General features: G+C 36.7%; 4 protein-coding genes and 1 long non-coding RNA gene across 7 annotated transcripts; 4 read left to right on the plus strand and 1 right to left on the minus strand.

Moving 5' to 3' along the window:
- The first annotated feature begins 1,313 nt into the window (after positions 1–1,313).
- On the plus strand, positions 1,314–19,556 carry LOC117127363 (inositol hexakisphosphate and diphosphoinositol-pentakisphosphate kinase VIP1). Of its 2 annotated transcripts, XM_033277502.1 has the most exons (5): positions 1,314–1,628; positions 1,706–1,805; positions 1,887–1,957; positions 2,073–2,154; positions 19,362–19,556. In XM_033277502.1, the coding sequence occupies exons 1-5, from the start codon at positions 1,474–1,476 to the stop codon at positions 19,524–19,526; spliced, it is 573 nt and encodes a 190-aa protein (XP_033133393.1). In that variant the 5' UTR covers positions 1,314–1,473; the 3' UTR covers positions 19,527–19,556. The 2 variants fall into 2 exon arrangements, 1 of the variants encoding a protein (XP_033133393.1); XR_004450323.1 differs by lacking the exon at positions 19,362–19,556 and having other exon boundaries at positions 1,314–1,957; positions 2,078–2,114.
- Positions 12,457–16,288, plus strand: LOC103833310 (ras-related protein RABC1). Of its 2 annotated transcripts, none has more exons than XM_033277499.1 (7): positions 12,457–14,583; positions 14,654–14,812; positions 14,900–14,968; positions 15,415–15,480; positions 15,595–15,716; positions 15,791–15,919; positions 15,989–16,288. In XM_033277499.1, exons 2-7 carry the CDS (start codon positions 14,677–14,679, stop codon positions 16,103–16,105), a joined length of 639 nt encoding a protein of 212 aa, XP_033133390.1. In that variant the 5' UTR covers positions 12,457–14,583; positions 14,654–14,676; the 3' UTR covers positions 16,106–16,288. The 2 variants fall into 2 exon arrangements, with proteins under 2 accessions (XP_033133390.1, XP_009107647.1); XM_009109399.3 differs by having other exon boundaries at positions 13,538–14,589; positions 14,656–14,812.
- On the minus strand, positions 18,934–20,941 carry LOC117127367. The gene is made up of 4 exons (XR_004450334.1): positions 20,711–20,941; positions 20,547–20,636; positions 20,341–20,465; positions 18,934–20,249 (listed from the first exon to the last, which is right to left on the minus strand). It is a non-coding gene; the product is annotated as an uncharacterized LOC117127367 (long non-coding RNA).
- On the plus strand, positions 20,728–21,718 carry LOC117127365. The gene is made up of 2 exons (XM_033277504.1): positions 20,728–20,985; positions 21,071–21,718. The coding sequence occupies exons 1-2, from the start codon at positions 20,785–20,787 to the stop codon at positions 21,368–21,370; spliced, it is 501 nt and encodes a 166-aa protein (XP_033133395.1). The 5' UTR covers positions 20,728–20,784; the 3' UTR covers positions 21,371–21,718.
- Positions 21,719–23,066: 1,348 nt separating this feature from the next.
- On the plus strand, positions 23,067–24,448 carry LOC103833309 (bZIP transcription factor 60). The gene is made up of 2 exons (XM_009109398.3): positions 23,067–23,561; positions 23,792–24,448. The coding sequence occupies exons 1-2, from the start codon at positions 23,134–23,136 to the stop codon at positions 24,237–24,239; spliced, it is 876 nt and encodes a 291-aa protein (XP_009107646.1). The 5' UTR covers positions 23,067–23,133; the 3' UTR covers positions 24,240–24,448.
- The last annotated feature ends 2,768 nt before the right edge of the window (positions 24,449–27,216 follow it).

The following is a 27,216-nucleotide window of genomic DNA, read 5'->3' on the forward strand; positions in this document are numbered from 1 at the left end:
AAATTCTTTCAAAATTAAAAAAAAGTAATTAGAATGTGGGAATCCTCCTATACATTAAAAGAGAAGTCACTTTAGTGATTTCTGCTGACATGGCATTAATATAGAGCTTCTCAGAAAAATTGTTATAATTCTATTGGTCGATTTTTTTGAATTTTATTTTTTATTTATTTTAATCAATCGCTTATGTAGACAAGCCCAAAACTATTGTCAATTTCGTTAAGCCCATATATAGCTAGGGGATAATTATTATCGATTTAGTTTAACCTTGGGCAAGATTTAGAACTAAGACAAATATTAAAAACTTTTCTTATTATTCAAACAGTAAACTTGCGCATGTTGATATCATATTAATTACATTTGCTTAGAAAATATTTTAATGTTTCTAATTAGTAGGGATGGGCGTTCGGGTTCGGATCGGGTATTTTGGATTTTCGAGTATTTCGGTATAGAGGTGTAGAACCCGTTCGGGTATTTCTGTACTTCGGGTCGGGTTCGGGTATTTTTAGTTCGGATTCGGTTATTTCAGATCGGGTTCGGATATTTAGATTTTGAAAAAAAAAAATTAAAATTTTCATTTCTCAAGTTTCTTATATTTAAAAATATAACTTTCACTTAACTAATTTTTTATTTTTAATAGATTGAATGGTTAATAGATTTGGACATAAAAATTAAAAACTAAAAAGACATTAATTTAGTTATTTTTAAAAAAAAATTGGATGTAACTTTTTGTTAATTTTTTAAATAAAAAACTTGACATGCATTTTCGGATCGGGTTCGGGTGCCACTTCGGATATCGGGTAAAGTGTCCACCCCTACTAATTAGGTTGTTTGTTTTTAATAACTTTCCTTTCTAATATGGATTACTTGTGTAAGTTGAAATCATTAAATATGCAAATAACTTATTGACAAAATTGTTTTTTAATAACTTACATTTCTAATATAGATTACTTGCGCAAGTTGAAATCATTAAATACGCAAATCACTTATTCACAATATGGATTACTTGCACAAGTTGAAATCATTAAATATTATCGATTTAGTTTACCCTTGGGCAAGATTTAGAATTAAGTTATTTGTTAAAAACTTTCCTTATTGTTCAAACGGTAAACTTGCGCATGTTGATATCATATTTATTACATTGCTTACAAAATATTTTAATGTTTCTAATTAAGTTGTTTGTTTTTAATAACTTACCTTTCTAATATGGATTACTTGCGCAAGTTAAAATCATATCATATGCAAATCATTTTTTGACAATACACATTTAATATCTTTCTTTAAACGATTTCATTATTTATTGTGCAAAATATTGTGCGTCATTAATATGAGAAATAAATCGACTGTATATATATAGGAGACATCCAAGGTCTTAAAATACAAACATTCTCTTTTCATTCTTTAAAGTATTATTCACAAATCTCTCCTCTCATACTATTAAGGTATTACGACGATGTTGTTTGTGTGCTAAGAAAAATGTGTTTAGACGCAAAGGCTCCTCATCTTTCATCGACTCTGCCACCCACTTTGCCTTGGAAGTTCAATAAACATGTACAGCCTAATAAAGGACTAACCCGCCAAGGCAATGGGAACTCAGAAGAGCTACGTTGTGTCATTGCTGTTATTCGACAGTATGTTTTCTTAGCATATAAATCACATTTATCTCCTTTATACTTCTATCTGTTAAAATTTTGTTATTACATGACAGTGGCGATCGAACTCCAAAACAGAAGGTGAACCTAAATGTTACAGAGGAGAAACTGTTAAACCTGATGCTGAAGTACAATGGTGGAAAGCCAAGAGCTGAGGTGCGAGAGGCTCCAGCTTTTCTGTCATCCATCTTTTATCAGAGCCTTGATTCATTTTATATATTTTTTTTCTTTTTGTAGACAAAACTAAAAAGTGCAGTCCAGTTGCAAGACCTATTAGATGCAACAAGAATGTTAGTTCCCCGTACAAGGTAGAACCATGAACTCAACTCTTTGTGTCTTGTCTCCAAAAAGCATGTCTAATCTATCATTTCCATGTGTTGAATACTGATAACGACAATATGGTCTTCCGTTTTTTATATGTAGACCAGGTCGTGAGAGTGATAGTGATCCAGAAGACCTTGAACATGCTGAGAAGCTTCGCCAAGTTAAAGCAGTTATTGAAGAGGTTCTTTAGTACTTTCTCTTTTTTTTTTGTTGAATATAGTCCGGGAAAAGTATTACATAGTATCATTTAGTAATACTATCTTATATCTTTTTTTTTGTTAAGTATACTATCTTATAAATAAGCTAGCATTATGCATTTTTTATTTAATTCATGAGGTCATTTTCAAAGCAGTCAAAAAACCTAGAAAATTAATAATCGAACCAGCTACCTTATTTAATTAGACCGGATATTAGTTCCACCAATAATCGTGGTCAACTTACCAATACGGTGCATATATGTCAAATTGACAAATCTATGTTTAAGTAACCCAACCTGTAAGGGATTTAGATTATTTTTGTGAATTTGGTGGACTGATCTATCGCAGATTGGGGTTCATAGGTGAAGTTTCAAGAAATTGCTATAATTTGATTGGTCGATTGTTTTTAATTTTTATTTATTTAATTTTTGATCTAAAAATTTAAGATAAGTCTAAAATCATTTAACATCACTTGCCATATAATCTAACAAATATTACAAATAACAATTTATGGAAACTAATTCTCGAAATTATATAAAGATTAATAATGTTTTATTTATTACTTTTAATATTTATAAACCATAAAATACAATGAACAAAATTTTATATAAGATAATTATAATAGTTTTATACTCTACTTGATGAATTGTGTTCGAATATAATTATATAATAACTATTTTAGATATTACAAAATCCAAAAATGTTTATTAATATTATTTTTAAATTATTTATCGTTGTTTAAAGAATAAATTTATCATAATTTTAAAATAATTTATAAAATACTTACAAAATGCAAGGCAAAATTACACTTTCAAGAGTTAAGTCGAGATCTGCATTAAAAATCCTAATAACTGGTAAAGAAGGGAAGCCGGAGACAAAAATATTGAATGTTGTCTACAAACAAGTTTTTCAAAATATTTCGTAGTCACGGTACGTAATTTTAATCTACTTTTTTTTTCAAATACAAATTTTATAATAAATAAACTGTTGCAATTATTTATTTTTGTGTATTTGCTAGATGGGTTGTGATGAGTTAGGAGACCGATGACGGTATGTCAATTTAATATTATTTCATGTTCAATAAAATTTAGAAATTTATAAATCTATCAAATAATGTTAACCCGTCAAATTGCCTACAAAACTTGAAGGCCTTATATGTGATGATTTCTCGCGGGAAACAACGGCTCCAAGGTGGATGAATGGCCATTAATGACTGGTGACTTTGGAAAACATGTGTTTTACTTTAATTTATTAATTAAAAACAGGGCAAATATTAATTCTTTAATACAAAAACGTACGAACCCTATATCTTTGCCTGTCTCCTTGTTGAGGAGTAAAAAGGCTACCGAACAAGGGAACTTGAGGCAGCGAATTTTACAGACAGAGGCATGAGCTGCATCCGATATGGTGAGGGAGGAAAGGGTATGGCGGATGGTGGGTGTTCTGTATCTAGCATCGAAGGTAAATCATATATAAGCCGTACACCATTGCATTTATGACATTATAGTTATGGCTGAAATCATTTATTACAGATTTGAGAGTGTTCGGAATTCAGGTGTTTGTTTGTACGAAACTATATTTATTGCTTCTGATTAGCACATTGAATTTTTAAATAAATTTAAATTCTATTTTTCGTAGGTGTTCACGATTCATACATCGTTGTAATCTCTGGACGGTGGATTATGTACGACACTGGTGACTGGGATTTTAAACTTGATAGCGACCGTATGGGGAGGGCTGTCTATGCGAAGTTGATAACTTCTGTTGAAGACTTGAAGGAGGCCATTATTGAGTCATACGGTCTAGTTGGAATGTCTGCTGCCGTTGAGATGTCATATTGGCTTGGTGAACACGGATCTTATGCTGTTGGTGAAAGAGAAGCTCCTGTTCAAATTTCCAACGACAAGGATTTCGACTTGTTTACTTCGGCACGTAAGGTGGACAAGTACATCAACGTATTTGTCACATTCAAAGAGGAAATAGATGGGAAAATCCATTTTCTGAGGCCAATGGGAAATCTTTTGAAGTCCAAAGAAGTTGCCAGCAGCAAGGAAATGCAAGTTGGGAGTACGTCTGCTGATGTGCACACCCGGAATGAAGTTAATGACTGTGAGACTGATTTGACCGAAGATGAAATAATTCTGATGGGAGTTGCGGAAATTGAAGCAGTTTATGCCTCAAATGGTTTTGTGATGCGTGAAGTGGATGGAACTGCATGTAAAGTTCAGAATAAAGTGGACACGACTGAAGATGCTGCGTTAGGGGAAGGCGAAGATGACGACGATGAGGATTATGATTACAATTTATGGCATGATTTTGTTGGACGAAATTGCGAATGGGACGATGATAAGGATGAGGATGGAGGGGTAGGTGGTGGTGGTCGAATGAACGTAACATATGGAGGTGTACGTGGTGAGGTGGTGACTAAAACGAGGAGTGGACGAACTAATTCTTCTTCAAACAAAGGCAGTGGTTCATCTACAAACAAACAGCGTACCGCAAACCCACCATCAACTTTTGAAGATTACGTAGATGAGGGTAGAGATTACATAGGCTCATCTAGGATTTCGATGGAGAATATTGAAGAAGCAAGTAACAATTTAGGTGTCAGGTCAAGTGATCAAGTGGCCGACACTGAGAATCATTCAGATCCAAATCAAGAAGATGACCCAAGTTTGGACAACAGCTCCCAAATGTTGGTTCTCCAGACTCCTCCAAAGCTGTTCAACATGCATACTTGGGAAGTTGACGACAGTGATGATTTCGTTGGGCAGGTCCCTCAATGTGTTTCGTGTAGACCGACACATGATACATCTGATGGAGAAGACGAGGATGACGACTTTGTCGAACCGGTACCTATGTGTGTTTCGGTTGGTGAGACACATGAAACTCCGGATGGAGAAAACAAGGATGACGACTTTGTCGAACCGGTACCTCAGTGTGTTTCGGGTGGTCAGACACATGAAACCCTGGTTGGAGAAGACGAGGATGACGACTTTATCGAACCGGTACCTCAGTCTCGAAGCCGTGAGGAAGACGCAAGAAGACGTCGTGAAAAGGATAAGGCTGATGACGAATCACTCATGAAATCCGTTAGAGCCATTGAGCTATATGGATTTGAGGATGTAGAAGCTTCGTCTAACAACGAAGCAGTTAACGATTATACCGTCGATGATATTGACTTCACTCTAGCAGATGCTGATATGTACACTGGGAAGCTATTCAGTAGCAAGCAAGAATTCAAGATCAGTTTGCACATTTATGCCTTAAAGCAGGTGTTCAGGTTCAAGTTCCACAAACATGCGTTTAACTACGTCGCAGCGAAATGCATTGATAAAAACTGCAAATTTTATGTTATGGCTAAGCAATTGGGGGAATCTTCGACATATCAAGTGAGGAAGGCGCAACTGAAGCATGTCTGCACATCTGATGCTAAAGCGCAACATAAGAAACATGCGACGTCGAAAGTAATAGCTGCACTAATGAGATCGAAGTATGAAAGGCTCCAAGCTGGACCGCGCGCATCTGAATTACCCGAGATGCTCCGGACTGAGTTCTTGTTTACGGCCACATATTGGAAATGTTGGAAAGCAAAAGAGTTAGCAACTGTGGCTGCACAAGGAACAGAATAGAGCTCTTACAAGCTCCTGCCGAAATATTTTTATGTTGTAAAGTATGCAAATCCTGGGTCCATTACTGATATCAAAACTGAAAAAGATGATAAGGGTCAGACAAGGTTTAAGTACGCGTTCATGGCGCTGAAAGCTTGCATTGACGGGTGGAAGCATCTACAGAAGGTTATTGTGGTGGATGATACTCATATGTTTGGGAAGTACAAAGGGTGTTTACTAACTGCAAGTGGGCAAGATGCCAATTTTCAGGTATTCCCTATAGCGTTTGCTGTTGTAGACAATGAAACAAATGAGTCTTGGAGTTGGTTTTTTGATAAGCTGACAGAGATCGTAGAAGATGGCTCCGATTTATCTATTGTGTCTGATAGAGCAAATCAAATATGTGTTGCTAAAGATAAGTGGTATCCTCTTTCACACCATGGGTGCTGCCTCTTTACACCTACAGAGAAACGTCGACGCAAAATTCAAGAAATGGAATCAGAAGCAAATGGTTGGCAGGGCAGCCGAGGTATTCAAAGTATCCCACTTTAAGAGACTTTACGCGGAGATCAAACTTACAGATAAGCGCTGTTGGGATTATCTTGAGAAGATCGATCCTAGGCATTGGACAAGGTCACACTTTGAGGGCGAGCGGTACAATCTAATGAGCTCGAATATAGCTGAGTCTCTCAACAAAGCACTAGTTCATACGCGCGATTCCCCGATAATGGTGCTATTTGAGTTCATCAGACACATGATTAGTCGTTGGTTTGTGAGTAGACAGCGAAAGATATCGAAAATGAGTGGTGAGATCCCCCCGGCTATTGACGAGTTGATGGAGAACAATCTAGAAGACGCAAGAGCGTACGCTGTGATGCCTCTGTCTGCTTTTGAATTTGAGGTAACTCTAAAAACAACCGGCTTCGGGAGTTCTGTTAATTTGGAAACCAGGTCTTGCACATGTCTTGAATTCCAGAAAGTTGGAATACCATGTCGACATGCCATTGCTGTGGCTATGTTTCGGGACTTGCAGCACTCAGAGTTCGTTGCAGACGCCTATCTAAAAAAGACATGGAATGAAACAACAAAGGGTGTTACACTCCCGGTTCCAGATCCGCAAGATCTTTTCATACCTTCGGAGGTTAGTGACCTTATCATGTTACCACCAAAGACGAAGAGACCACCAGGACGTCCACCGACCAAGCGTAAACGTTCTGCAAGAGAAATACCGGTACGACCTAATCTCATCTGACTGTAGTCATGGATATTTTCTGAATAAAGGCGGTTATGTTTTTTTCAGGAGGGGCCGAAGAAGAAGAAACTAAACACATGTAGTCGATGTCATATCGCAGGTCACAACAAAAAGTCTTGTAAAGAACCGCTACAATGATGGGTTATGGATGGAGGAGATTTTATGTATTGTTGACAAGGGAGTTCTTGTTTTTTGGAAATTTAAGTGTTTAGGTGTTTCCTAATAACACATCTATAATGCAATTTTGCGAACTGATGAGATATGAATTACGCAGTGCTTCTTCTTGAATTTATTAGATATGTCTGGTTTTATTGTCATTCCTTAATATGGTGTTCATGTTTATGATTTGATGTAACTTGTTTATAACTTGAGGTGTACGATATATGTGTAGCCAATCTAGCCGTTAGAAAGACATTTAAATACAATATAGTCGTTGTATTGTGGTCCAATAATAATATAGCTGTTACAATCTCAATCTATTTAAGTATGAGTGCTTGTGTCGTCTATATTTCAGATTTTTTGTGATTCTCTCTTTACTCTCATTTTTATACTAAAGATGGGACTTGATTATAGCTATAGCCAGCCTTCGGAATCAGAGGACTATGGTGGGAATGACTCCAGCGACACAGAAGACCGTGAGGTTGAAGATCTTATTCGTCGGGACCAAGCTGAGCTAAATTACAATTATGCTGCGACGGTTCAGTACCCTCCGCAGCCCGAGGTCGAATTTGGATTCCCGCAGACATGCTACTGTGGTGGTCGGCCTAAGCTAGCAACATCTCGCACTGTAAATGATCCAGGTAGAAGATACTACACGTGTGATAATGTTAATGATGGAGACTATCATGTTCATAAATGGTGGGATGAGGCGGTTATGGAGGAGATGAGAGCCAGGGATACGCACACACTTCAATTGTCTGAAAAGGTAGATTATCTAACCTTTTTGAATGACTATGACCCACAACTTAACAAGTTTAAGGATCTCCAGAATGAGACTGAGCAGAAGCTGGTTAAGCTAGAGAAGGTAGTGTCTGAGTTAGCTGAAAAGAGAACAAGGTTAACCAATGGCTTCGAATACTTTGTTGGTAGAATGGTTATTATATTAGTTTTACTTGGGTTGGTGATCATATTCAAGTAACTCTTTATTTTGTAATGTAATAAATCGGATGAGTAATGAACTCTTGATGTGGTTTTTTGTAATGTGTCATTTTTTTTATGATTCTACTAAAATTCTATGAACCAATAAACACGTTTGAAATAAAAAAAATGGTGAATATATCCCTCTCAATATTATATTCTACTATTTAAGTAGAAATTCTTTTGAATCAACTTACCGTTAGAAATGCTTTTGAAGTAAAATATAGCCGTTACAATCTTGCACTATTTAAGTATAATTCAGAACACCCAACAATCTCTCTTCACAACACTCAACAATCTCTCTTCACCACACTCACCAGTACCACAAAATGACGGATCCTTACTATAAAGAGATGAAGCATCACAAAAGGGAGTATGACTGGGTGAGCAATTGTGTCTATGCCAATTACAAAATTCCAACGAAGTGTATCTGCGGTGGAGCTATCACCGTGGAAGCTGATGACAGAGGAAGAAACTATTACGTATGCAACGATTTTAAGGTAATATTGGAGTTCACAATACTTAAATTTGCCTCCATTGTTAACGAAAATGGTATTGTTTTTAGCTAACAAATCTAATATATTTTCTTGTAGAACGATGGTTTGCACATCCGTCATGACTGCCTTACCGCCCTCGAGGAAGAGCTGGATTGCTTGAGAAGTCAGTATGCTGAGGAGGTGTCGCTCCGCCGTGAGCTGCAATTTGAACTTGCGCAAATGCGTGAGGAGATCAAAGAGCTTAAGCAATTAATTATGGTGGATCGCTGATCTTAGCATTTCTCGGATCTATTATGTAATTTTCGTACTCTTCTATCAAATTTGTACTCTTTATGTTAAGGTTAAGGGATTCTAAGGTTAATTTGTACTCTGTTATGTAATTTTATGTTAAGGTTAATTTGTACTCTTCTATCAAATTTTAACTTTTTATCTCATAATGAGCCTATCCATATCCAATTAAAAAGCAAACCCATTTGAATTAATTTAGTTTCATAATGTGTACAAAAGTCATCATTATACACCCTCGGTTAAGGTGTACGAAGTCATCATTATACCCCTTCGGTTACGTAAGCTTCATAATGTAGTTTGAAATTAGGGCTACTTTCTGACACGGAGAAGACATCTTCTTTATACATATTTGTACTAATTAATGTATGAACTTAAGGTATTCTCATCTCTCTCTTTGTTGGTGTACGAACACGCGTACACTTATGGTTTTAACACGAAAATAAATTTAAGTGAACTCTGTCTACGACAATAAAGTTTCCTACTTTATTTCGTATGGTCTAATCAGTCGGAGATTTAATTCTACGGAGGAGTCGCAACAATTTAATTCGCATGGTTTGAACCGAGGAGTAGCAATGGAACGCCGCGTCTGTTACCAAAAAAATTAATTAATTATTTTCGTAATATATATACTACTCTGTTGTCATTTAATATCTTTTTCATCTTTCTAAACATATTCTCTGCAAACCTCTTTCTCTGCAAACCTCTTTCATTCCAAAAATGGTTTATGATATCAGCCAGGGCAAAATGACTGTCGCAAAATACAAGCGATTCTTTTATAGTTTGTCTATAGTCGGCGAACGCACCGAGCAGCAGTTGATCCAGTTGGCCAAGGCCAGATTGAAGGAAGAGATCCGCGACGGTCTGGAAACTGATGAGTTCGCCACACTCGAGGTCCTTTTCGAGGAGGCAGAGGAAGTCGAGGAGGGGTTAAAGGAAACACCTCCATCCAGCCCTGGCAAACGCCGCCGCACAAGCTCCGATCACCGCAGTAGCAAACGTGCTCGCAAGGCGGAGAAAAAAGGTGACCCGGAGGATGAGGGTTATGGATATGACGGCGAAGGAGCGACGGGGTTAAAGGACGATGAAGAAGGTGACTACTGGGAGTGGATGCAGATGGAGACGGACATGGATGACGACGCTTCCGACAGGACCGACGACACATTGGGTTCTGGGCAGTTCAGGATGGACAACTACCCAGACAGCTCAGGCACCGACTCCAGCACCTCCGACTCCGACTAGGAACCTCCTCCTCTTTTAATATTATTAAATATTTTGAATTTTATTGTTTTTTGTAATTATGTTGAACTCTTTTTTTTTTGAACTCTTTATTATATTTTATAATATAGTTTATGATTTCTGTTTATTATTGATGTCTTTTTATGCATATTTAATATTGGTAAAATTAGGATACGAATACTGACGGTATACGAATACTCACGGTATACGAATACTGACGGTATACGAATACTGACGGTATTCGAATACTGACGGTATACGAATACTTAAGGTATTCGAATACTTAAGGTTTTCGAATACTTAAGGTCTACGAATACCGAAGGTATTCGAATACTGACGGTATACGAATACTGAAGGTATACGAATACTTAAGGTCTACGAATAATTCCATTAATTACTCACTTTTATTACTCAACATTCATAACTAGGGATGTCAAATGGGCTAAATGACCATGGGTTAACCAAGACCAAACCCAAATGGTCTGACCATATTAGGCCCAAAATTTAAAGTTGTCCAATTGGACTGAAACCTATTAAGGCCAAATTAGATGGGCTAAAACCATTTGGATATGGACGTCCAATTTGGAATGGTTTATGGTTCTATTTGGAATGGTCTATTTTGGAATGGTCTATTTTGGGTTTGGACAATTTGGACTAGGTACAATTTGGATATACTCATTGGACATGGACAGCCCAATTGACATCTCTCTTCATAAGTCCATTAATATTTATCTTTACTCACTTTTGCAGCTTTGGAAAAGCTTCTTCAATCTCTTGTATGGGGTGTACACTCCTCCAATCTTTGTTGAACGTCTCGGAATACGCTTCGTCTGGAGGTCATCTTTTTTGGTTGAGCTTATTGGAATACATTTCCCTTCTAGCTCTGCTTTTTTTAATGACCTAGTCAGATATCGACTCAGCTTCGAATTCCCAACGTCTGGTGTGCGAGATTCAGTCATCGGATCATCCTCTGGCGGTGTCTTGTAATCTTCAGAATTTGTCGGTGACGCTTTACCACCTTGTTCCTCCGGCGGAAGGACGTAAGATTCAGGATGAGACCAAACGGTAAGCATCCTACAAGTGTTCTCCTGTGGATCTTTATAGACATTGTCACTCCGTGTCCCCTTTTCAACCTCTTCTGCTAACAAATTTAGCCATGATATTGGAGACTCATCTCCCCCCTCGCCCTGACAACGTTCAGATATAGCTCATTCAAATACTTCGAATCAGATGTAGTTTATATGTTCACCTAACAACTTGGGTGTATACCTGACAAACTAAACTGAACTCCTGATAAAAAAATCCGAACATCTAATCAACATAATCTGTACACCTGGAAAAATTAGCTGAACACTTGACTAACTAAGATGAATACCTCTGAAACTCACCTGAAAACTATCAAACAGATCTGTATACCTGACTACTTAATCAAAAGACCTCTTAAATTAACCTGAATACCAGACCAAACAAATCAGTATTCCTGTAAACCTCATAAATTAACCTGAATACAAGACCAAACAAATCAGTATTTCTGTACACCTCATAAATTAACCTGAATACCTTAACTAAATAACCTGAATACCTGACCAAACAAATCAGTATTCATGTACACCTCACTAACTAAAACGAACAACTGATAATCTACGCTGAATACCTGACCAAACCAAGCTGAACAGCAAACATAATATATCTAGAGCCTATAAATTCATTGTTATAATCTATTTATCTCCAATGGTTCCGGGACAATAGGCGTTGAAACATCGACTTCTGGAATGTTTGCCGACTTCGAGAAAGAGGGGCCTTCGCCCTCCATTGAATCTACCTACACGTTGAATTTTCCTCAAAAAAGTTAGACCGGGATTCAGGCATTGTTTATCATTAAAAATTGTAGGAGCAGTTTGATTACCTTTTCCCAGGAGCGAGCATTTGGCGTACGACCATCACAATGATTATCATGCATTCTCATCGTCTCATCGTCGCTAAACCCATCGCCGTTGTTCTTCTTGTGTTTCTTACTATCAGACCCAAATATTCCAGCTTCATCATTACCATCACCACTGAACGGACGTCGTTTCTTTGGAACTTCCATGCCAGTAGGGTCAGCGTGACTGTTGTCTCTGTTTGTTTTACCGGCTGCTGTGTTTTGCGGAACCGTGAATGAGCCTCCCCTATCATGATGCAACCAGTCAAAAATCTCGTTCCGCAATTTACCCAACTGGTTTTCAGTTCAACTCGTATCCACTCTTTCAGCTCTTGCTCCTTATCTGATAAGTTTCCTGGTTCAGCCTGTTTACATATCTCACGACGAGGTCGAATAGGACGCTCAGGCGCCTGAGTCGAACTTCCAGGTTCATCACAGGCTTTCCCAAACCGCCTAGACAGCTTTTGACACTTTTTTTTGACAGCAACACCTTCAGCCTTTTCGGCTGGCTTCAGAGGTGGAAGGGATGAATCACCTCCTTTAAAGTCTGTTGCTTTGAACTCGTGCCCTTCCCGCATTCGACGAACTAAGTTATCTATTCGGGGATCGATTACTTCTTTCTTCCACTTTGGATCCCCACCTTCATCTGGGATTGAATACGTAACAATAACCTCAAACAAAGAACACAAACATTCATAAGTACACAAAGTTTGAGCGTCTTAACTTCTGTTTTGCAAATAAGATAGACAACAGCATTGTACCTCTCTTTGGGTTTCCACCAGAAGTATGTCTTCAAAATTCAGAAGTGCATTTGTTGAGTCGCATCCTTCTGGTTCTTGCAAGAAAGAAGTGGTTTTATTAGGTTCGGGAATTTTCTCAAGCAATGAGGGGATAACTTTAAAAGCAAAAAGTTGCAGCGCCAGAGGGAACCCATAACACGCTGTTGACTGCTGTTTCAAACGCAGGCGCATGACCGAAAGGGATTTATCCATTTTAGAAGGATCAGAAGGTTGAGGTGGTGTCAACCTAGACAGAGTGCTGACGAATGCCTCTCTCCCCCATGGATATTGAAGAAATGATCTGGTGTCTTCCAGCATCTGGACGTAAGCAGGCGTCACACGAAGAAGTTTGTGACCACAAACCAGGAGCCCATCTACAAGCGCAATGAGAGCTAGTGGCAACCGCTTCCACTCAGGAAGACTAGGCTGTTCAAGCATACGAAGAACATCTGGTACAGTCACGTCTTCATCTTCAGTTTCAAACAACTCTTTCCACATACGTCCAGGTGTGGCATCGATAGATTCTGACCCGTTTCCAACTTTTTTCCTTTCAGGCTCGCATTTCAGCCCTGTGATGTCTCCGAACTCACGTAGAGAAAAGCGTAGTGGCTTGTCTGCAAACAAGAACTAGAGCTCATATAGGCGCATCGTAACCAGCTGACGGCTTAGGAGAGAATGTACAAGTTTCGCAGAGTTTGAGCAGCGCGATACAGGTAAGTGGAACAGAGCTCCAAACTGACTTCCTAGCAGACAATTCATTTCAGGGGAGCCTCTTAGCAACTTCACTAACGATCCAATGATACTCGCCTTTGAATAGATGTTCAGTCGAGGTTTGCCAGGATAGCAATTACGTGCGAACAGTCTTTCCGGGAAAGTCGGCGTGGTGACAATAAATTCCGGCTCGGTGGATGCAGCTTCGTCTTGTTCAGTGGATGCAGCTTCTTCTTGGTCGGTGGATGCAGGTTCCTCTACTTCGGACTCCGTGCTCATTACTGAAATACAATGACCAAATCCAGACATTTACCCAACGCTTTATTTTTAAAAAAATTTCCCAAAGAATTTCACAGCGAAGCTTAGCGAAAGGAGATACCTGCATAACCAGACGTAGTTTTGCCTTCTCGGGGAATTTTCTTGCGATTTGCTTCTTTATCACTAGTGGATTGACTACGAGTCACCCTCCTCGAGGGCGTTACACTGGAGGGGGATACCATGACGATTTGGGTTCAGTCGAGGGTGGTTCTTATGTGAGAATCTTCTTATGTTTGGTTCTCAATTGCAGCTGTTTAGAGGTGGTTCTGGTATATTTTGATGGGAGGTTTTTGTTTTTCTAATTCTTTTTTATTCTTTTCTTCTCTTTTTTGATTTTTTAAATAAAAATTTCAAAGGTGGCAGGATCGTAATATCAAGAACCACGCGTATCCTCTGTCGACATTTCACAAGTCTGGAAAAAGCGATTTGCCCTATTTACTAATTTAAACTTGAAGTCACCCAACTCCTTAATATCAAACTTGCGATTTGCCCAATTTGCCAGTTTTTTCTAAAATAAAACGGCATCGCTCTCCCTCTTGACGTTATAAATTTCTGTGATTTGTACGGCTTTCTTGCGACCTCTCCGCTTTTTACTCTACTTCGGTGTCATTACTCATTATTCTACCAGATCTCGAAGAGAACCCTAAAGTGTCTCAATTTATTCCGCAGGTAAAAATTTAAACGATCCTTTGACTCCAACGTTTGTGTTTTGATTGTTTTTGTTCCTTCCGGCAGAGTAAAGGTTCGGTTTTTTCAATGGGTTCTTCATCGGGGCAGCCCGAGTTTGATTACCTGTTCAAAGTTTTGTTGATCGGAGACTCTGGTGTTGGGAAAAGCTCCCTGTTGTTGAGTTTCACGTCCAATACATTTGATGATCTCTCTCCCACAATCGGTGACTTTTATAAAATCATGATCGAGCTTAATACCGATTTGGATTTTCTGCATTTTTTTTTTTTTGATTTGGATCTGTTTTTATTAGGTGTGGATTTTAAGGTCAAGTATCTTACCATTGGAGAGAAGAAACTGAAACTTGCGATTTGGGATACAGGTTAGAGAACTTAATCATGATGTGTATTGTTAGTATCCTGGGAAGAATTTCATGCCCTTTAAGTTACAAAAAAAAAATAAAGAATTTATGCCTTATTTGAATTTCTGTAAATTTCACACATTTTTGGTTAATGAGAAACTTATTTGATTCGAGTTTGAGAAATATTAGTAGAAAGGACAACAACAACAAGGTCGGGTTTGGTACATTTTCTTTGTAATCTACTTCCATGTTTTGTCTTATTCATAGTTGCCAAAGCTGTTATGTGACTGTTGAAGAATATTAGTCATGTTTTTTTTGTCAGCAATTAGTCTTGTTTTTTAAATAGTTTAGAGACTAAGTGTCCTGTATTAGAATGGTTATCAGATTAGTCTCTTGTTTTTCTTTGATTGTTTTTGTCCTCTGATCAGTATTTTTTTGGTCTGTTTTTTCGTTGCTCTCTCACCCAGCTGGGCAAGAGAGATTTAGGACACTAACAAGTTCGTATTACAGAGGAGCTCAGGGCATAATAATGGGTATGTCTCTCTAGATGAAATATGTTTATCATCTTTGATCTTCTAGTCTAGGCTACACTTTGTCAAGGCTTTGTGTTTCATTTTAAGTGACTTTTGGAATTTCTCCATATGTAGTATATGATGTGACACGACGAGACACATTCAAAAATCTATCAGATATATGGGCTAAGGAAATCGACCTCTACTCGACTAATCAGGACTGCATCAAGATGCTTGTTGGGAATAAAGTCGATAAGGTAGAGATCTCTCTTCGTTTGTTTTCCATGTCAAGCGACTGATAATGCTGCAAATTGACCTTAATGCTATTCAGGAGAGTGAAAGAGCTGTCTCTAAAAAGGAAGGCATAGACTTTGCCTGGGAGTATGGATGTTTGTTTCTGGAGTGCAGTGCAAAGACTCGAGTCAATGTTGAGCAATGTTTTGAAGAGCTTGTTCTTAAGGTTAGGAAAAATCTACTCTTTCTACAACGTTTTGTTAGTGATGATGCTTAAACCTTTCTTTATCTGTAGATTTTGGAAACACCTAGTCTTACTACTGAAGGTTCGTCTGGAGGGAAAAAGAACATATTCAAACAAAATCCAGCACAGACAAGCAGTACTTCATCGAGCTACTGCTGCTCGTCTTAGACGTGACTTTACGGTTGTGACACTACTTTAAATCTGGGATCACTTAGTTGTCTTCAGAAAAAAGGTTCTTTTAACTTGATCATGCTGAAGAAATAACTGATGTAACTACTAGGTGGGATCAAAATCAGCCGATGTTAAAAGTTAAAATCACATAATACAACAAGACGTGTTTTTAAGGGTCTATTTCAATCTATACAATTTTGATGTGTCAAATGCGATTTCAAAAACTATCTAGTACCAAATACAATTCAATTTGGTTAAATCTAAATATCCTATCCAAATTTGTATCCGTAACCCAAAATCCTACTTCAATTAACAAACAGTTAGTAAACGGTTAAAATAGGTTGAATCCACATCTACAGTCGCGATGACTTGTCATTTAATAAAAAAAACTAAGATAAGATATGCGCAAAACGCACAGTAAATTTATAGGAAAATTATTTCAAAAATATCGTATGGAAAATAAAATTTATATTCTTGATCGAATTAATACTTTTGGCTCTTAAACAATTTTTTAAAAACTTGTTTGTTAATTACATAATTTGCTTACTGATGAGTTGATTCTATTTTTAAAAATATTTTAAGTCAAAAAATCACTAATCGCATAAGAACTTAACGTTTAGGCCAAAGAATCTCAGACCTACTATTTGGTTACAATGAAACTATGTCAGCTCGGTTTTATATCATAATTTTGTAATTTAAAAGTTAATTATGGTCATGACTCGGGGTGTCAAAATGGGTCAAATGGGTCAACCCAATCCATAACCCAAATGGGTTTACTGTTAATTAAATGGGTTGGGTTGATCCATGACCCATTAAATTAAATAGGTTAGATGGATTAATGGTTGACCCATCAACCCAACATCTTTATAATGAATTATTTTTAAGTTAAGACCAAGTTGATCGAAATAAGAAAACGTTTTTTGTGGTTTTGGCGGAAAAACGCATTTTTGCGGAAAAATGATTTTTTCCAGTTTCGGCAGGAAAACGCATTTTGTGGTTTTTGTGGAAAACAAGTTTTTGCGATTTAGGCAGAAAACCACATTTTTGTGGGAAAACGAGTTTTTGCAATTTTGGCAGGAAAGCGCGTTTTGTGATTTTAAAGAAAAATGTGTTTTTGCGGTTTTGACGGGAAAACACGTTTTTGCGTTTTTGCGGAAAACGCGTTTTTGCGGGAAATTGCATTTTTGATGAAGAGACAGTCATGGGTTCAATCTTCTGCGCATGAACAACCTTTGATGAAGAGGCTGTGTGCTCTGATCCATGACCTGGCAATCTGCAAAGAAATCCTCCTATACATTAAAAGAGAAGTCACTTTAGTGATTTCTGCTGACATGTCATTAATATAGAGCTTCTCAGAAAAATTGTTATAATTCTATTGGTCGATTTTTTTGAATTTTATTTTTCATTTATTTTAATCAATCGCTGTAGACAAGCCCAAAACTATTGTCGATTTCGTTAAGCCCATATATAGCTAATTATCGATTTAGTTTAGCTTTGGGTACCCGTTCGGGTTCGGTTCGTTTATTTCGGATTTTCAGGTATTTTGGTTTAGAGGTGTAGAACCCGTTCGGGCATTTCTGTACTTCGGGTCGGATTCGGGTATTTTTAGTTCGGATTCGGTTATTTTGGATTGGGTTCGGATATTTAGATTTTGAAAAAAAAAATTAAAATTTTCATCTCTCAAGTTTCTTATATTTAAAAATATAACTTTCAGTTAACTAATTTTTTATTTTTAATATATTGAATGTTTAATAGATTTGAACAAAACATTTTAAAACTAAAAAGGCATTAATTTAGTTATTTTTTAAAAAAATTTGGATGTAACTTTTTGTTAATTTTTGAAATAAAAAACTTGACATGCATTTTAAGTGAGTAGCAAATCATTTTTTTCCGTAATTGTATGTATATCATATGAACTTAAAGTAAGTATAGTATCAATATAAATATTTTATATAAAATGAGTGATGTAAACTAGAAATATAAGGTTAATTATACATATGTTCGGTTATCTTCGGATATCCATTCGAGTTCGGGTATTATCCGTTTGGGTTCGGGTATCCAATCTCTCTTTATTCAATACCCGTTTGGGTATTTTGCTACTTCGATTCAGATTTCAGTTCGGGTTTTTCGGATCGGGTTCGGGTGCCACTTTGGATATCGGGTAAAGTGCCACCCCTGCTAATTAGGTTGTTTGTTTTTAATAACTTACCTTTCTAATATGAATTACTTGCGCAAGTTGAAATCATTAAATATGCAAATAACTTATTGACAAAATTTGTTTTTAATAACTTACCTTTCTAATATGGATTACTTGCGCAAGTTGAAATCATTAAATATGCAAATCACTTATTCACAATATGAATTACTTGCGCAAGTTGAAATCATTAAATTTTATCGATTTAGTTTATCCTTGGGCAAGATTTAGAATTTAGACAAATATTAAAAACTTTCCTTATTATTCAAACGGTAAATTTGCGCATGTTGATATCATATTTATTACATTGCTTACAAAATATTTTAATGTTTCTAATTAGGTTGTTTGTTTTTATTAACTTACCTTTTTAATATAGATTACTTGCGCAAGTTAAAATCATATCATATTCAAATCATTTTTTGACAATACACATTTAATATCTTTCTTTAAACGATTTCATTATTTATTGTGCAAAATATTGTGCGTCATTAATATGAGAAATAAATCGACTGTATATATATAGGAGACACCCAAAGTCTTAAAATACAAACATTCTCTTTTCATTCTTTAAAGTATTATTCAGAAATCTCTCCTCTCATAATATTAATGTATTACGACGATCCGGCTTGTGTGGTAAGAAAAATGTGTTTAGACGCAAAGGCTCCTCATCTTTAGAATCTTGAACTCAACTCTTTGTGTCTTGTCTCCAAAAATCATGTCTGGTCTATTTTTTTCATGTGTTGAATACTGGTAACGACAATATGGTCTTCCTTTTTTTATATGTAGACCAGGTCGTGAGAGTGATAGTGATCCAGGAGACCTTGAACATGCTGAGAAGCTTCGCCAAGTTAAAGCAGTTCTTAAAGAGGTTCTTTAGTACTTTCTCTTTTTTTGTTGAATATAGTCCGGGGAAAGTATTACATAGTATCATTTAGTAATACTATCTTATTTCATTTTTTTGTTGAATATACTATTTTATAAGTAAGCTAGCATTATGCATTTTTTATTTAATTCATGAGGTCATTTTCTCACAGCAGAGAACCTTTTGGAATGGCGCAGGGAGGAAATTTCTCGGGGATATACATGAAGGTTCAACTGAAGCCGCTGAAGTGGGAAGGTGAAGGCGAAGAAGAAAGACCTGTAGAGGCCCTTATGATTCTTAAATACGGCGGTGTTCTAACTCATGCTGGTAGAAAACAGGTGTTTACATACTCTACCATTTAATTTGTCATTGTTATATATATATATATATATATATATATATATATACATGTTTTTCAAATATGAAAGAATTGTTTAATTTATTGATGTTTGCTTCATCTGCATGCAGACAGAAGAACTTGGTAGATATAATTTTTTGTAGGTTTCTAATTGAATTTGCTTTTTTTATCGAAAAATGTACTTTATAATTTATATTATTTATGGATAATATTTCGATTTTTATTATATTTTCTTTTAATATATCTACATAAATGTTTGTTTATTATTTATGGAAAAATAATATTATTCACCTAAAATAAAGAATTACGATACATGTACAATACAATTCTAATTAATGATAATATAAAATCTGTTACTTCTAAAACTATATACTCTTTATTCCATTTTTTGAATGAAATTATCTTCGTAAACACACAAAATATTTAGTGATGTTACAATTATACATACACACAATATCTCCCTCTTCATACTGACGTTATTGTGTTTCCTCTCGTGAGGTGCGGACCGAGAGGGAACACAGGATGCGGGCCGGTCATGTTCTTATGCCTTGCACAAGGTGCGGGCCGATCACCTAGTTATCATGAAATACAAATGTACTCTATGCAGACAAATTTTGTTTATCTTGTCGGAAAGATAGGACTTGCTTGTCAAAAAATTATTTTCCTACAGCTGTCTCAGAGTCGAAGTAGAGATGGGTGGCGGATGTAGCATTCAGGAATAACCGACCTGCTCAAAGAAGTTTAATTAATAGACCCCAACTGGAAAGTAACAGTCTATATGTGTAAAGAGGAAAAAATCATAACAAATACTCGGTTACCCCCTACTATCTTAGGATTTACGCCTGTGGCAAGCACAAGTCTCGGCTCTTTCCCGTAGCTATCAAATTTGCTATGAAACGCAAGCACCATAGAGTAAAAAAAACTGACACAAACGCTATCACCACTGCATAGAAACGGTTGTTCAACATTACACAAACGCTAGAGTATTTATTATAACAAATCAAGATTAAGAATGTAAGAGTACCTTTGTAGACGCAGAGTGAGCATCACACGACGTGCCCCAGGTATACGATCAGTGATTGTACTCCTGATTGCAGTTAACTCCCAAGTATGTCTGAAAAATAAATTTATAGTGTTACGTAGACACATGATGAAGAAAATCCAATAGTAAAGATTCAAGATGCATACCAGGGAGCTGTTTGCATGTGTTTGCCAGTTCAAGCAATTGATTGTATGAACAGAATCGGAACAGCTCGGTAGGTATGGGACTAACAGACTCTGGTAGCTTATCAAAAGAGGTTCCATCATTGAACCTTATGGAGAGCGACTCATCATACAAGCGGAAGTTGGGGTTGTTGCGCGAGACATCAAAACCGCTCAAATGCATAGACAGCTCCTTCACTGAGACGGTTCTTAAATCTGAGTTGACGGATGGAACCAATGGATCCTTGTATAATGGTCGACTGTTGTAAAGGGGGAAAATTAAAATTTTAGAGAAACAAATAGAAGTAATTATGAACAGCACAAATCGATGAGCAAGTTGCTTAAATTCTCATCAAGGAGCAGTATGTCAAAGCTCAGTTCACCTCCTTTCTTGACATTCCTCGCCTCCCAAAACCTCAGCAAACGCACTTCCGCGGTGTTGGAGCATCGCCCGGCTTTCAAGTCAGCAAGGATGGTGTAGGATTTCGCCATCGCAGTAATCAGCAAGGAGAAGAGAGTTTTCGTTTTGATTTCTTTGAAGCTTTGCTGTTCATGGCTGAGATAGTGGTTATTTATAGCAGGAGCTTTAGACGTTACTCCGGGGTTTCGATGAGGGCAATTCAATGTTGCGGAGTGGATGAGTGAGTTAATTACTCATAAGGTCGGCGTCAAGTAAGAATCAATGAGACGTTAGGGAAAAGAATGCGGAAAGGCGATCGACGATATGCAAAGCATAAACATAACCGGCTACCTCAACTGCAAAGGAGAAGAGATGAAAGAACCTAGGTTAACCCTAGGTCTGGTTTCTAGAATCAGGAGCCCATTCGAATTAAAAACATGGCCCAAAATAAACAATTTAAAATCAAAACCCAAACATAAGAATTCAAAAACACAACCCAACCGAAACCCAAACGTAACAATTCTCAAAACACTATGTTTAAATAATGATGCCACGTGGCGAGAAAACCCCAAAGGAGAGACTTAAACTAACTTTATAGTATTAGATTTTAGTTTTATAGATATTTCGAATTTATATGCGGTTTGGAAAAACATTTCACTAAAACGAAAATAAAACTACAATTTATTTTAAATAATTCTACATTAAAAAAACTAATAGAAGTATTGTGCGTGCGTAATAGTTTAATAATTTAGTGCATCATAAATATCATTGTAATTTACTATTTTAAATCTATACTACATCAGTGGATCAAAGACTAGTGTGCTTATTTTGTTAGAATCGGATGAAACAAGAGACCATCTTTTATTTGTTTGTCCTTACACTTTCACTCTTTGAATTTAAGTAGTCGACATATTAATTAATATGCAGCCGAATCAGGATTGGATAATCACATTGGATCAGCTAGCTTCTCGTTCGTACGGCAGGTTATTCCTTATCCTAATACGTTTAGAATTTCAGGTTACCATCCACAATATTTGAAGAGAAAAGAATGAGAAAAAAGTCAAAGTTGTTGGGACTTCTTCAAAGATTGTATGCAATACATGGGAGCATTAGTTACAATATTGGACTCGTTATATTTGATATTTAGATTTGTAAGTAAAGATTTATTACTTTATTATCAAAAAAATTTAAGATTTTATTTTAATATTACCTATTAAAAAAATTAACATGAGAACGACGTAATTTAAAAATAAATATATTATAGATGTTTAATAATTTATTTTCTTCCTCGATAACTTACCAATAGTTTTACTTGATTTATTAAAATATTTTATAAATTATTAAATAAAATAACTATAAAAGTTTTAGATTTGAGTATAATTTTTTTGAAATATGCTAATTTGTTCTTGTCATATATGGTTTTGGATGCTTTATTTATTTACTTTGACAAAAAAAAATATTTTTAATATGATCAATTATAGCTCTAACATAATGTCTAAAATAATTGTTGTGATATGTAATTGATCAGAGATTTTCTTTTGGCCATAATAAATTGAAAAATTCTTCTTTTCTTCTATATCTGGTTGTAAGATGTTTTTGTTAAATTTGAAGGCAATAATACTTTAGGAGCTGTTCATAAAAAGTTACTTTTAATATTTATGAGTTACACACTCCATGAGAAATAAAATCACACCGTACACGTGTTTGGGTGTAATTACATTTGTTCCCTCTAGAAGCATTCTCATTGGTTGGGTGACGGCATATAAGGAGTTAAATTGTGTGATCGCAGGAACATCGTAACACAGTACAACCTCTCACCGTATTGGCTTAAACTCAGAACAGCGCGTTCCACCAGTACACGTGTCTTACTGACTACATGTTTCCTTGGCGACAAAGGAATTACGACTCAAGACGCCATTCCCCTATATATTAATTAGTAGAAACTTCTGTTTCTTCTCCAATTTGTGTTTTTTTTCTTTTTTTCTTTTGTACTTGTTGTGACTGGGCCATGGCGGAGGAATTGGGTTGCGTTGATTTTCTAGGAGAAGATGATGATCTGTTCTTAGATTTCGATCTTTCACTTTTCACTGAAACTCCTATTGCGGGTGATTTTATTCGGTCTTCACCGGATTCTGCAAACTCGTGGATCGGAGACATTGAGAGCCAACTGATGAACGACGAGGACAATCAGAATTGTCTGGAGTTGGACCAGCAATCGGTGTCGGAGTTTCTAGCGGATATATTCGTAGATGATCCCACCGCTGATTCCGTGACTGGTAAAGTTGATGATGTACCAACCCAAGGATCCGATGATGCCGGGAAGGAGAAAGCAGTTGAGAAGAAGAGGAATGATTCTGGAAGTGAGAATCTGGATGAAGCTAAGGTGGAAAGCGAGATATCAGGAGACGATGATGCTATTGCCAAGAAACGAAGAAGGTATATCTGATTCAACAACTTTTATTCTTATATCATTTTTACTGTTTAATTATATTTTTCAAGTTAAGAAGATGGTGAGATCTATGGTTTGTATTGATTTTGTTTTGCCTTTGAAACAACAGTATCTTGAAGTGTTTTAGATTGTCTTTTGGTTGCCGTTAACCTATTGTATCTCGTTGTTTGCTCTTTTACTTGTGTTTTTGATAATGAGTGGCATGATGATTGTTCAGGAGGGTAAGAAACAGAGATGCGGCTGTGAGGTCGAGAGAGAGGAAGAAGGAATATGTGACCGATCTTGAGAAGAAAAGTAAGTATCTCGAAAGAGAATGCATGAGACTGGGACGGATGCTTGATTGCTTTGTTGCGGAAAACCATTCTCTTCGTCTATGTTTGCAAAAGGGTGGTGGAAATGCTTCCATGATGACAAGGCAGGAGTCTGCTGTGCTCTTGTTGGAATCCCTGCTGTTGGGTTCCCTGCTTTGGTATCTGGGAGACATCATTTGCCCATTCCTCCCTCTCCCCCAACCAAAGACTTGCTTCCTTCCAGCGGAAGCCGACGGACCAGAAAAGCTGGTTCTAAGCGGGCGAGGGAGTAGCAAACTGTCTAATAATTATGCCTGGAAGAGTCGGAGATGTAAGGGTTCAAGGCCTCGGATGAAACACCAAGTAGTGGCGTGACACCTTACGCCTCTTATTCTCTTAAGCTTTTAAATGTTGTTTTTTTTCTTTTCATTTTGAGTCGTAGATGAGTGTCTTAGTAGTCCTCTCTCGTTTTGTATTTTCGCTGTCTGTCAGTTAACAGTCAATGTGGGTTTCTCATGGTTTTTGGATGGTTTCTATTCAAGTCATGATATTTACACCTAATAATATTTCTATGTTTAAAAAAACCCTGAGTTATCGTTACAAGACAGACTGCTCTTATGGAGTTTGCATATTATGCAATGGATCAAATGAGTCCATGAGGTCACTTGTTCTTTGATGCCAGTTTATCTCACAAAATGAGGTCACAGATCCTGCCAAACTCTATTTGGGAGGATCTCAGTACGCTTTCTATTCCTCACTAAAAAGTTGCCCTGTATTTATTTAATATATTAATTCCACTCCCCTAGTGCGTATAAAAGTTCATATGGAGTTCCAACTCGTAAATATGTAGATGGAAATAAAGCTTAACAGTTTCGTCATTAGCGTTGCACTGAACTCGACCTTCTTATATTACTCTTCTAGGCTGCCAATCTTCTTCTCAATTTTTCGATAATTCTTTGATTTTGTTTTTGTCAACAAAGTTTCATTAATCTAAGCCCAAGGGGCAATTTTACAAGGCTTGAACATTACATTCAGGATCCATTTTACATTAAGCATAAAGAGAAGTCTAATACTTAAAGCTCAAGATGAAGAACATGTTATGGTTGCTGTCCATCCACGTTTCAGCAGATGAAAAAACTCGAGACATGTGTTTCAAACGTGTCAATCATGCATGGCCGTCCGCCAAGACTTTTGATCTCCAACTATCGCTCCAACATTCGCTTGTGTTCCGGAAATTCCTTCATTCACTGCTCTTACTCAATCATACTTAACCCTAAAATTCTAAATGGATGTGTGACGAAAAGTGTAAGTCAATTTTTAGTAACATAGGCAGTCAAATCAATACTCTTAAGCCTTTCTGTATATCAAAAATCGAAATGTTATACTTTCCTTTCCAGGCATGACCTGAAGTATAAGGGATGAATCGGAAGAGATCTTATTATATAAAGAAGAGAATCACATTCTTCTCATAAATACACGTCACTAAATAGGTCTCTTTGAGGACGACACGTGGTAGTGAATTTCGCCGCAGCGTTTCATTTAACTTTGTAACATGTATTACGTGGACTTTGTATGTGGACCTTAAGTTTATTCCATTCAGCCAGCCCAGCAATGAGTTTCTCTAATTCTAAATGCTGCTTTGAACGTCGTTTACATATTAGGTTTTCATTTGGCTTTTACCTCCGCCATTAGATATCGAGACAGAACCAGAGTTCTGAAAGAGTTGTTTCAGCTTCTTACTAACAATTATCAGTTACAGATTCGCAATCTTAAAGTCCTTCTTAAATCACACCCACGATTTACCTTAAATGTGAGCTTCTTCATGCAAAACGTTAGAACTTCGAGTATAAAAAAATAAGCTTTCGTACTATGACAACCATCTTGGAGAGTGGAGATGCAGATGTATTATATACATCTCTGTTAGTCATCGTCTTCAACAATTTTCATCTTCTCTTTCTAGGGTTCTTGGTGTTCTTCACCTTCTCCTTTCATAAACCGATCATTGAGTTTCTGGAAGTTAATGGGACGCGACTTTACACGGCAGATCTCTGGAGCGATTTGGTTTTCGTGTCGTTTGGACAAGTTTTTATGCCGGGTAAGGTAAATTGGAACCGTTACAGAATGCCTTAGCTCCTTTGATTTGAAGAACAAACAATTTCCTTTTCCTTTAAGATTTATAAGTAATGATAGGATTAATCATTTGAGTTATACGTTTTCCAGTCGCAGAGAATGGCGGAGCTGATAGGATAAGCAAGCAGAGACAACAGCAAGAAGGGAATCGCAGGAGAAAGTACGTACTCTCGGTGCTATGGTACAGAATGATGTACGGTCCTGAAGATGCTATGCATAAGAGATTGAAGAAGTTACTTACAGGTTTGCGAGCAACAGAAAATTAGGAGAAGGCTCTATAAGTAATTAACTTGATTCGTTGATGTTAGCTTGATTCTTAAAAAAAACTGCAAAAACCCTTTTGCCATTAAATTCTTGAGACTTGATGTTGTTCAGGGAAAAAAAAACCAATTTCAACAAGAGGCTGAGGATCTAGAGTTAACATGTAGAGAAAAAGATATGCTATGCTTTTCTTACTTCCAACAAAGCTGTTTTCCGATCAATTTCTAACCAATTCAAAACTGCTCTAATCCACTGAGATTAAGACGTATATTATATACGATAAGCCAATAGCTAAGAGTTGAGTTACTTCCCTTCGTTGAATCTTATTAACATTATTTAGTAGCTATTAGTATGGAACAATCACTGACAGCAACGATTCTGAAACTGACTGAGCAGACCGCACCAGCTAAGGAAACTACACGGTATCCTCATCAGAGCAGCTCCCAGGCAGATGCACTAGATTCCGGAACATGACAAACTGACATCAGTTAAACAGCTTCAACACTGGAAACCAGGTCTGCAGTGTGAGACTTATGGGTACAATACACCCGAAGCTAAATACATGCTGGGAATTGATAAAAAAACATTTTGGGGCCACATACAAAGTTCAACTATAAATAGTATATACAATGTTATCAAGGTTTGTTCGTGCTGGGAATCAGTGTCAAAGTGATCTGCTTTGAGTTCTAAAAATTATTGCGAATATACAATATGGAGGTAAATATGCTAAAAATTACAACTTCTTGTGGTTTGAATATTTAATTTCAATTACTGAGTTGAATCGTTGGTTTGTATCACTTAACTTTTTTTTGGTTTAAACCATACTTCATTCATTGCAATCAAAATAAGACAAGAATTACTCCACATGGGAGAGTTCATACAAGAGCGGAGGGCAGACTTAGCTAACCCATCAGCCAAAACATTCTCAGAACGAGAAATGAAACAAAAGGAGATAGATGTA

Source organism: Brassica rapa, chromosome A08 (assembly GCF_000309985.2).
Source record: "Brassica rapa cultivar Chiifu-401-42 chromosome A08, CAAS_Brap_v3.01, whole genome shotgun sequence".
Classification (NCBI taxonomy): domain Eukaryota; kingdom Viridiplantae; phylum Streptophyta; class Magnoliopsida; order Brassicales; family Brassicaceae; genus Brassica; species Brassica rapa.

Bases quoted from the DNA above. Each gene is read 5' to 3' on its own strand.
- LOC103833309 (XM_009109398.3), top strand. From the start codon at position 23,134: ATGGCGGAGGAATTGGGTTGCGTTGATTTTCTAGGAGAAGATGATGAT. The intron at 23,562-23,791 runs GTATATCTGATT...ATGATTGTTCAG, and splicing joins ATTGCCAAGAAACGAAGAAG to GAGGGTAAGAAACAGAGATG.
- LOC103833310 (XM_033277499.1), top strand. From the start codon at position 14,677: ATGGGTTCTTCATCGGGGCAGCCCGAGTTTGATTACCTGTTCAAAGTT. The intron at 14,813-14,899 runs GTGACTTTTATA...TGTTTTTATTAG, and splicing joins TGATCTCTCTCCCACAATCG to GTGTGGATTTTAAGGTCAAG. The intron at 15,920-15,988 runs GTTAGGAAAAAT...CTTTATCTGTAG, and splicing joins TTGAAGAGCTTGTTCTTAAG to ATTTTGGAAACACCTAGTCT.
- LOC117127365 (XM_033277504.1), top strand. From the start codon at position 20,785: ATGGGACTAACAGACTCTGGTAGCTTATCAAAAGAGGTTCCATCATTG. The intron at 20,986-21,070 runs CTGTTGTAAAGG...CAAGTTGCTTAA, and splicing joins GATCCTTGTATAATGGTCGA to ATTCTCATCAAGGAGCAGTA.
- LOC117127363 (XM_033277502.1), top strand. From the start codon at position 1,474: ATGTGTTTAGACGCAAAGGCTCCTCATCTTTCATCGACTCTGCCACCC. The intron at 1,806-1,886 runs GTGCGAGAGGCT...TTCTTTTTGTAG, and splicing joins GTGGAAAGCCAAGAGCTGAG to ACAAAACTAAAAAGTGCAGT. The intron at 1,958-2,072 runs GTAGAACCATGA...TTTTATATGTAG, and splicing joins ATGTTAGTTCCCCGTACAAG to ACCAGGTCGTGAGAGTGATA.